Below are 10,749 nucleotides of genomic sequence, written 5' to 3'. Positions count from 1 at the left end.
TTCATGAAAGTTCTCTGCAGCTTGAAAACTGGAATCTGTTCTCCAGTGTGCAGTCCTAGGTCCCCGCACACTGTGGGATGAATGGTGACTCATTTGATTAGAGTTTAAATCTGGAACATACATTTAATTCAGCTTCTCTTTCCCCCTTCAACAGTTCTGCCCAGCATCCCTGTCATGCACAAGCAAAATCTTTACTTTCAGAAGGGAAAAATCATTATGAATTTGAGAGAAATAAGCATCTGGGAAGAGGAACTAGCAAATATATTGCTACATTTTCCACTTTAGAGACCATAAGCCTAAAGCAAGAAGGATTCCTCTTACCTGAGATTAAACAATGCCTTTCAGATTCTCTGGAGTTTGAGATACAGTTGATGTTTACCAGTGGTTATTTGTAGCACAGTTTGAACAGAAAGGATCACCAGTTTATCTTTTGGAGAGCAAAATTAAAGTCTTCACACTTTTCTATGATGATTTCGGTTTTTGTATGTAAGATTAAACACAAAACCCCCCAAAGATCTGGAAAGTGCGACAGAACAATGTGCTTTCGTAAGGGAAATGTTTTTTTTTTTTTTTTTTTTTTTAATTTTTAACATTTACACATTCTTTTCTGAACAATTACACAATGTATATATAGCCTGCTGAAGTCAATGGCCGGGTGAGTATAGTTACTATTATAAATGATTTCCCTCGACATAAAAGGCCTAGATCCTGGGAACAGAGCCGGTGCTGTGCTGCCAGGGAGAGGTCTGCACAGATGGGACTGTTACCAGTCAGTTCTGCCGCTAGTAAGCAAACTACGTGGATAGAAAAGCAGCACCTCAGAGCCCCTCAGGTACAGGAAAAACTTCTTTTCCCCTTCTGCTCAAAGTCTCAGTCATTGGAGTGTATCTTCTTTGCAATGTCTATGTGGAAATGTTCACAAGAAGTCTGAGTAAAAATCAGATACCATTTTCCATTAGCATGTTATTAAAAATTTAGCTCTACTATTCCTGGTGAGAAGTGGCAAATTTAAGCAAATGGTTTTATTTTCACTTCTGGGCTTTATCAGGTTAAAGAGAAAATATGTTTCTAAAAATATGACGACCCCTGTCATTTTATTGCTATGGTCTAAGCAGTTGGGGCTAATTAATGATTTTCCGTATCATCAAAGACAAGACAAGAATTCCATCTAACGCAGTTATTGAAGAAATATACTGTGTTAGGGCCTAGCTGGAGTATTTTTCCTAAATAAAAAGTACAAAAATACTTCTCACTAAAGGTAACTGAGAAGTTGTTTGATTGGACATAGGATAAGGACACACCTCCTTCTTCTTCTTCTACTTCTTCTTTTTCTTCTTCTTCTTCCTTTTTTTTTTGAGACAGTACACTTTGTGATTCACAGGAGAACTTGCATCAGACGCAATTTAATGAAAGCTCTCAAATAAGCAATTTTATTCCTATCCATGATTGCAGACATTTACAAAACCATAACATCTGAGTTCACCTTAAAAAATAACTTATATAAAGCAGTGATATACACAGCACAAAATAGTTCAGGGAGGGGCAGGAGCAACTTTTAATAATTAAAATGTAAACGTGAAAAAAAGGATGGAATAAAAGTCCCTACTTATTTCTACTTAAGATGTCATGTAATAATATTTTACAATGTCCTGTGGGTCAATGTATGTATGTGCATATGTCCATATAACATACACATATACAATACATTCTCTTTCCCACACATATACATACACAGATAATTATTTGCAGTTCAGTTTAGGGCAATTCTAATATGCCGCTCTGTACAGTTGTTTGAATCACGTTTGGACCCGCTTTCTTCAAAAAATAGGGGAGAGAGCAGGAAATAAAAAGGTTGGTTTGGCGTGACTGAGATTCCTTTGTTTAACTGTACACTGTGATGAATAATTTTCTTCCGTAGTAGTTCTGTGAAGGGCTGACTCACTGTGGTTTTCATGAGGAGACTTGGTAATGGATCACACACTCATTGTCATGCTAGGGGAGTACTAGAAAGAAAAAAGAATCCATATTTTAACAACAGTTCTTTTACAGGCCACTAATGTTCTTCTTGGTAAACAGTAGTAACTATGAATTTTAATGTCTTAAAGTCTTTTATGCTCAAGCTTTTAACCTCATCTAACATAAAAATAAAAAGCTATAAAAAGAGTAAATTTATATAGAATTGACTAAGTTCTGAAATTTTTAATATTTCCTCTGGAAAGCGACCAGTCTCCTTCTTTCCCTGCACTTAAGTGGTTGATAATTCCCCAGTCCCTCAGTCTTTTCCTTCTAGCCAGATTCAAGTGTTGTGGACATTTGTAACATTCTGAGTAAATCCAATCCACAATGAAGTAAGTATGAGGGACAATCCCATTGCCTACTAGCTATGTAAACTTGGAAGGTCTCCTAACCTCTCTGTGCTCCAGTTTCCTCACCTGTAAAATGGGTTTAATAAGAGCATTTATCTTAAAGGGATTTGGGGAGGATTAAATATAAAATCCTTAAAACCATGTATTCATTGAACATAGAGAAAGTGTTCAGGAAGTGGTTACTTAATAGTGTAAGGGAAATAAAACAAAATAAACAAAATAAAAACAACTCCCAGCTGGCCCCAAGCAGCTCTCATGGAGCATTTAAAATGCTTAAGAATCTGGTTTATACTTAAGGATCTACGTGTTTTGCTCTATTCTGTGGCTCCAATTTCAATCCACAATATTTTTAGGGTGGGAACAGGGGACACTGTTGTTACACATTACTTGTCAGTTTCATGAGGCTTACAACTGGTAAAAGGTGAGGCTTTCAGAAATTTGGAAAAGGGGTCTCGAAAATTATTGAGGAAAAAAGAACAACTATTGTGATAATTATGCCAATCTACGCGTATGCCTAAGGAATAGAATGTGATGGAAAAGTTCTAGCGTAACACGATCCGACAGAACTTTCTTCAACCACAGACAGGTTCTATGATCTATGCTGTCCACCAGGGAAGCCACTAGCTACACGTCACCACTGAACACATGAAATGGGCTAGTGTGACTGAGGAACTGTAATTTTAATGTTATTTATTTAAATTTAAATATCCCCATGTAGCTAGGGGGCACCATTTTGGACAGCACAGTTCTAGATTGTCTGAGATGTGGGGAGGAGCAACCACTCCCAAATGGTAATGGTCTCCAGATGAAGACGGTTTTGAGATGAAAATGTAAATGTAAACCCAAAAATATTTGGTGAGGACCTGGTGAGGACCAGAGCAAAAGGGGATTCCTTTCAACGTGTTAATAATGGAGGGGCCTGGGTGGCTCAGTCGGTTGACCGTGGGACTAGTCCTTCCGGCTCACGTTGTGATCTCATGGGTGGTGGGGTCCAGCCCCAGTCGTTGGTCTCCTTGCTCAGTGGGGAGTCTGCTTGTCTCTCCCTCTGCCCCTCCCCGCACTCTCTCTTTCTCTTTCTTTCTAAAATAAATAAATCTTTAAATAAAACATTAACAATTGTGCCCCATGGGAAGAGGCAGGTGAAGTCAAGAGGATTGGTCTCAGGCAGCAGGGCCTTCAACAGGAAAAGTGATGACCCTGGGAATGGGAGTGTGAACTTTAAAAACAGAGGAGGTAGACCAGAATGAAGTGAGTTCTAGATGACCTGAGTTACTGCAGGAACCAGAAAGAAGGTGTAAGGGGTATACCGAAGATTTTACAGGCAAAGCAAGATGCCCTGAGGAAGGGCACAGGGTGACAACGGCTCAGCTGACAGAAGTCTGCACAGAAAGTCGTTAGGGGCAAATCTAGGGCTCAAACCCAAACCTCACATTGATCCTGAGTACAAGTGGATGAGGAGGCCTGAAAAATGGGTCAGCAGACCCTAGAGGGATGATTATTAATCCTTTAGATGCAGGTCAAATCATGGAAAATCTAACTGTTAATCACTTAATAGCCTCGAATTTCCTTTCAGTATAGGAAAGCTAAATTATATATGTTATTGACTCTAATGTTGGATTACAGTGAGTAGGGTGTGATACAAAGGGGAGACTTCCAGAGAAGAGAAAGGGATTCAGTTTGACGGAAAAACCTCTCTGCCTTTACCCTGGAGAGTGGCAGCAAGAAAGCAGAGCAGAGCAAAGCAAAACCTAAAACCCAAAGTGATCAGACAAAAACTGATGAAATGAGCCCACCCCGCGCCTGTGCCAGGAGGATATCCCCTCATTCATCAGATGATACCATGCAAATCTCCCATTATAAATAATAACAGCAAGCGTCAGCGAGCTAGCCACAGCCTTTGACAAAGCAGAATTATATTTTGATATTTGACCTTTTAGGGGTAAGAATAAACAACAAGAAAATACATGGAAACCAAGGTTTTACTAAAAGTAGAAAAAATTAGAGTATATGGCAAAGTGGGCACAGAAAAGTTTAATCTAGGCTTTCTATAGCTGTTGTCACTTACAATGAGAATGGTGATCCAAAGTGCTGTTCAATAGAACTTTCTGTGATGATGGATATATTCTATTCTGTGCTGTCCAGTATAGCAGTCATTAGCCACACATGGCTACAGGACTCTTAAAATGTAGCTGGTGTAAGTTAGGAACTGAAAATTTAGCTGTATTTAATTTTAATAACTTTAAATTTAAATAGCACAGCTAGATCATCAATCATTGTTTTAAGAAAAAGATTTTATGGCTATATGGTGCCAGTAAAAGAGACTGATGCATTTCACAAAGGACTTCAAAGGAAGTTTCTGAAAAAAAAAATTTCAGGATAAGGCAGAATTAACTCTAGCTACCATCTCATTTAATACACATCCCGAATAACTGAGATTTAAAAAAGTAAGGGCCAGATTCAGTCAGAAAGGATAGAAGCATCCGCTCTAAGCAATACAGCTCAGAAAAATTAGCAAGCATGTAATGTAATTTAATTTTTGAATAGTACAAGTAACCGTAAGGCGATGCTCTGAGTGTACTGGGTACAGTGTATGTGTAACGTGTGAGCGTCTATACGGGCAATGCACACTTGCACTGCTGAAGCTGCAAACTGCTGATCTGCTGCTGCCCTTTACTGAAACGGCTTCATCTACGTAAAATAAGGGAAATCACAGAACTTCTAGGAAAACTCACAGAACGTGCAAGCAAAAAGGAATTCCGTTATTGATCGCTATTCTTCAACATATATGAGAAGTGGCTTACGGTTTTCCTAAAGTAAAGGAGAGTAGGTGTTAAATGGCGTCTCATACTTAGAGACACAAACTATTCACCGGGCACTGGCCCAAGACCACAGGCAACGTTGCCATCGTACTGCGGCATCCGTACGGGCTAACGTATCGTCATGTCTGTGCCCAAATGCTGGCATACGAGGCTGCCTTGCTTCCAAACTATTCTGTGAGTCTGGTTCTCAGTCAGATCATCTAACAGCTCTTACAAAGTCATTAGCTGTCCGGGTTAGCAAAAACAGACAACCCAGACCCTAAGGGTATAATTTCAAACATGCACTAATTTATTTTGCCTTTTTATGTAAAATATATTTCGGAATGGCACACCTTGGTAAAAACTACAGAATTTGTGATTTTTCCTGTTGTACACAGTTCACGTACCACGGAACCCACCGCAGATATCCATCACACCTTTGCACCATGAGCATAAGCTCCTGTTCATACACTTCAGATCTCACTGCATTTCTATGGCTAAGTATCTATATTTTATTTTCTTAATGAGAGATAAATAAAGAATAGTGCAGCTACTCTGAACTAAAGTGAAATAAATTTAGTGTTTATGTGACTGTGTAAAGGAAAATTTGGGTATATATTTCTTTATAATAGAAAATGACAAAAGGGAGAAAGGGTAATAGGAGATGACCTATCACCTTGTTTAGAATTCCTATTAGATACCATGATTTTTAATACCACTTGTACTCAATCGATTATAGTTCAATGCTGTGGAGAAAATATTCTGCTAGTTTAATTCAAGAAGTAGGACTAACTGCTTTCCTTACTGCAGAAACACAAAAAAAGTACTTTCTGAAAGAAGCCTTTTTGAATTCATTTCAAAAACAAACATTTTACTGAATTTGAACACTAGGGGGCATGTTTGTTTCTTGAAATAAAGGTCTTATTTATGATTCCCAAAAAAAGGCTCAGTAGTGAAACATTTGATTCACATTTTTCTGTGTATTGCATGCTGGCACTGGAAGGTTTCTGACTTTGGGCTGGGTATTTTGTTTCTATAAAAATTAAATGAAGTGGCACGTGTGAAGCGACTAGGACAGTGGCTAGCACATAAAACACATTCAGGAGACGTTCGCCCCCTTCTCAGGCCTCCTTCTGCGGTTTAACTTCAAGATATGACCGACAAACCCTCAAAGGGCAGACTGCTCAAAAGTATGAGCTTTTCAGAGTTACATACATTAAAAAAAACCACTAGAATTTACATGTTCATTCATTCAAAAATGTTTTCTTTTTAAATTCGTTAATCCTTGTACTTTTCCTCGATTATAGGAAAGCTCACTTACGGATACCTAGACTATTGACTTCTTTAAAGCCTTGCATCTGTCCGCAGGGAATGTCTTTAGTCTTCCTTTCTCTGTGTTCTTCATTTCTCGGTCTTTTAAAAAGGTCTCAACAAAATGGGTGGTGATGTGATGCAGGAAGCCACAGATAACAATTACATCATTCGTAACCGAGCAGAGCCCTCACCGGGCAGACAAAAGGGTGGAGCAGCCAGTGTGGACCTGCTTCCAAGGCTGCACCGTCTCTAGGTGGTGGTCGAGTTCCCTAGTCACCATCCAATTATTTTTCCTTTGGGGACTTTTCGGGTGGGGACAGGACAGAGGGAGGGAAGAGATAGGGAGGGAGCTTTTGTCTTCCGCTAACTCCGTTCAGGAGTCTGGCGTGGTACCTTCTTCTTGGCTTCTGGGACAGTGGGGCTGGGCCAGGAGTCAGGGAGGGGAGGAGCCCTGCTCCAGCCGCTCGCTCCCTCTGCACACGTTCACAAGAGGATCTGCTGTTTGGCATGTGCACAGTCAGTTCAGCTTAAAGGGTGAGGCTTGTGTTTATCCCGTGCGAAGAAGTGTTTCAGGTCCTGTTACAGCTGCTTCTTTGATCCCCACAAAAAGCTTTCTGAGGCAGATTCGAAAGGGGCAGCCCTCCGCCGCTGAGGGATAAACAAGGCAGCAGTTCCCAGTGACAAATCTGAGAAAGAAGGAGAGGGGAGAGGTCCTCTTGTCCCTGTCCCTAAAACTAAAGTCAGTGTGGGACCTTTTTAAAAAAGTTTTCTTCTCCAGTCCTAGATTACTAATTGCCTCTATACTTTTTAAAAAGCCTGGTTTATATCTCTTAGAGCACCTACTGATCTGACATGTTTTAATTAGTTTTGTAACCACGTTCTTCCCATCAGATTGCGTTAGTTGAGATTAGGGATGTGTTGTGTTTATCTCAGAATACTTCGTCCTTAACCAAGCACGTTGCATATAAGAGGCTCGAGAAATGTTGAATTGAACTGAATTATTACATACCTCACTGAATTATAACATTTTAAAATGCTGAAAGAATTAGCAGAAAAGGAAATAAATGTTTCTAATTAGATAGAGTGATCATTTAACTAATTAAAATTAACTAAACTGTCCATAGTCTTGAAGCAAACTAAATTACCTAAAAAATAATTCCTATAATCCTAAGCGTTACAACAAGCTATGTGATTTCTCATGTTTTTCCTATTTCATCATGACTGATGGGCTAATCTTTTGATTTTTTTATATGAATTTTTATGTATATATTCTTTGTTCTCACTAATCATATATATACTGCCAATAAAACAGACTAAGATCAGTATAATTTTATTTCTAGTTTTAACAGAAGTAATGTTTAAAAACAACAGAAGCCTTATCCCATGAAGAGGTGTTAGGTTGATGCTTGTTAGACGTGAAAGAATCCACAGAACACTCAATTTTAGGTTCGAAACACCATTCCATGCAAAAGTAGATATGTTACTAGCCACTGCTTCCCATTTTTATGGTATCATCTCTGGTAAAGTTTGAGTTAGGGCAAAACGAGGGAAGTTTTCTCCTGTGATTTTAATGGTAGCAATCTGTATGTGGGGGCACTGATCCAATGAGGGTGAAACTGATTTGGATATTGAAATCCTTCACACTATATTCGAATTCAGTAATTCTTAGCAGAGCACGTGCAAGAGTATCACTAACAAAGCTTTTTCACTTTCAGGTATGACCAGTCCCACTCCTGGAAATTCTGATTCACTAGGTCTATGGAGAGGTCTGGGCAATTGTATTTTAAAAAAATTCCGTAGGTGTGTCTAATGTGAAATATTAGGTTAAGAAAAGCACTGTATTATGTAATAACTCCTTGAGAAAAGACACTATGTTGTCTTTTTGGTCTCTCCAGTGTGTCGCCTATTGCTTTGGCCTGTGGTAAGTGCTCAGTAATTGTGAAATGAGTGAATGAATTTTATGGCTTCTCGTTTTGCTCCTGTCTTCTTCTGTAGAGATATGGAATGCTACTGCCTTGCTTAACACCTTAATCGTAACTCAAAAAAATAACTCTGGTATCCAGCTCAGGTTAAAAGTAAATCACAGGTTAGCAGACTACCAATATTGGCCTTCAGTCCAGTGAAGTCAGTGCACAAGTACAGACATCTCATAGAGAAGATTCAGAGTCTTAAGGGTAGTACTGACGACAGACCTGGTTTTGTCGGGAGTCTAGGCATTTTAGTGATGCAGAAACTTGTAAAAACTATCAAATATGCAACCTGTTTCCAGTATGTTCCTTGATGATGGATGTTCTCCATAAGAAAATCAGTATTATAGTTTTTGTTTTTCTAACTATGTACATAGGAGCAAAAAAGAAAAAGTTAATTTAAAAAAAATTTTTCCAAAGAAATTCCACTTAATTTTCTAACGTTTAAAAGATCAACCTATTGAGCTCTAGATAAGCAGTCATAATAATGGCTTTATGAATATATTCTAATAGAAAAGCTTTAGAAATACATTTTGGATATAATAATGTAGTCAAGGGAATACTTACACTCTCACTCTGAAAAGGATTTAAGAAATTTCCCCCCATTTCGCCATCATCCCTTGGAGTGCCCGGTTGATTACTCAGGCTCATATTATTGGGAGAATTCTGTAAACAAGATTTAGAAAACAAGGCATTGTTGAAGATTTTAATTTCCCTCTTGCATTGTACTGTTTCAAAAATGGAATCTACAGCAGCATCTCTAAGGACAAAGCAGACTTATAATTCTAATCTTAGACTTCTACTGTGTATTCTAGTTCATTCTTTACACCTTGACAAGTATTAATGCTTTCCCAAATGGAAGTTAAAAAAACAAACAAAAAACCCAAAATAACCAAGCACAACTGTTTCCTTAGTCTCAGAATCAATATTTATTCAATTTCCCACCCTCAGCTTACAGAGTTCCTAGAACTACATAGAGTTTAAAAAACATTCCCAGCAGGGGCACGATGAAGGGAGCCTACCCACTGATCAGGCATGATGGGACAATGACCTGCCTTGGTAGTACTACTAATCAAAAGGTCACTGTTTCAGACCATTTCCTCTTAATACGACATGTGGTTTACATAGTAACATTATTTCAACTATTTTTTCTTTATATAAACCATAGGAAAAAAAGAAGATGGTTAACAACTCTAGATAAGAACAAGAGAACTACCTTAGGACTTGAGAATTCAATATGCACTCATAGAGGAAAAGAAGGCTCAAAGCAAATTGCTTTAGAATCTTTTCCTATCATCAGTTTAAGAGTAGATTTACTTGGAAACTTGAAGATAAAATGGCTGATATTAGCAACCTAATAAAACACTAAGTTAGCTGCATATTGCCTCATATTCCACTTAAATTTGCTAGTCTTGTTATTACAGTACAATTTTAGCTGTGGGAGGTCATCTGCTACTCCACGTCAACAGAAAATACAGAACAGCACTGCCATACAACGCACGCTCATACGATATTGTGACTGAGGGGCTCTTTCCAGGTCTAATTTATTGACTTGTAAAAATAAACTTCAAGGTTAAAAATTTTATTTGTTATTTCAAGTGGAAGAAAGATTTTAGGTTTTTTCTGAGCCATTTCTATTTTATAGTCTCTTTTTTGAATAAGTTTTAGATTTTTTAAAAGAAAATTGCTCTGAAGATTCTGACTTAACTAAAACAAAGTTATGTCATAAAAATTAAAATTTCATGAATGAGTTATTCCCAGAAGAATATGTGCTGTTTTAGAATATGGTGAAGCTGTAAAGCAGAGACAGGCAGATGAAGTGGTGGAAATACAGCTTCTATCTTGTCCTGCTGTGTATCCCACAGGGAAGATCTGAGAACAAGGATCCTCTGAAGTCCAGAGGAGCCCGATTTGCCAATGAACCCCAAGGGCTGGGGAACCACAGTTAATAGCATAAAGAGGATTCTTTTTTGGGATAAATTTTTCTCTGAAAATGTTAGTTTCCCAAGTATACAGAAAAGCAACTGTACTTTCAAATGAACATGGATAACTTCATTTCCTAAAAAAAAAAAAAAAAAAAAAAAACCCAACATTTAAGTAAAATTTAACTAAGTATATTATTTTATAGCTCAAGGTTATTAATTAGATAATCAACTGTGCTTTGGCAACAGAAATTCTAATGCTGATTTATTTCAAAAAGAAAACTAAATTTATAAAAATGTGGTAATATGTAGCCAAAATCTTTTTGGTGAAGAGAGATTTGTCATTTTATACATAATGAAGAAACTGGTAATCCCAGAATAA

At 37.9% G+C, this 10,749-nt stretch overlaps 1 protein-coding gene across 9 annotated transcripts in view; it reads right to left on the bottom strand.

The window, feature by feature from the left end:
• Positions 1-558: 558 nt before the first annotated feature.
• SSBP2 (single stranded DNA binding protein 2) overlaps positions 559-10,749 on the bottom strand; it is a 279,994-nt gene continuing 269,803 nt past the window's right edge. For 4 of the 9 annotated variants that reach the window (XM_045796354.2, XM_045796356.2, XM_045796358.2 and 1 more), the window contains 3 exons: positions 9,013-9,111; positions 5,099-5,174; positions 559-2,003 (listed from right to left, as the gene is read on the bottom strand). In XM_045796354.2, the coding sequence (XP_045652310.1) occupies positions 5,136-5,174; positions 9,013-9,111 (138 nt within the window). In that variant the 3' untranslated portion in view covers positions 559-2,003; positions 5,099-5,135. The remainder of the gene's footprint in view (positions 2,004-5,098; positions 5,175-9,012; positions 9,112-10,749) is intronic. The other 5 variants (XM_045796355.2, XM_045796357.2, XM_045796359.2 and 2 more) reach the window with 2 other exon arrangements.

Source organism: Ursus americanus, chromosome 5, assembly GCF_024610735.1.
Source record: "Ursus americanus isolate L20-20 chromosome 5, mUrsAme1.1.p, whole genome shotgun sequence".
Classification (NCBI taxonomy): domain Eukaryota; kingdom Metazoa; phylum Chordata; class Mammalia; order Carnivora; family Ursidae; genus Ursus; species Ursus americanus.
This window is presented reverse-complemented; position numbering and strand designations above follow the sequence as displayed.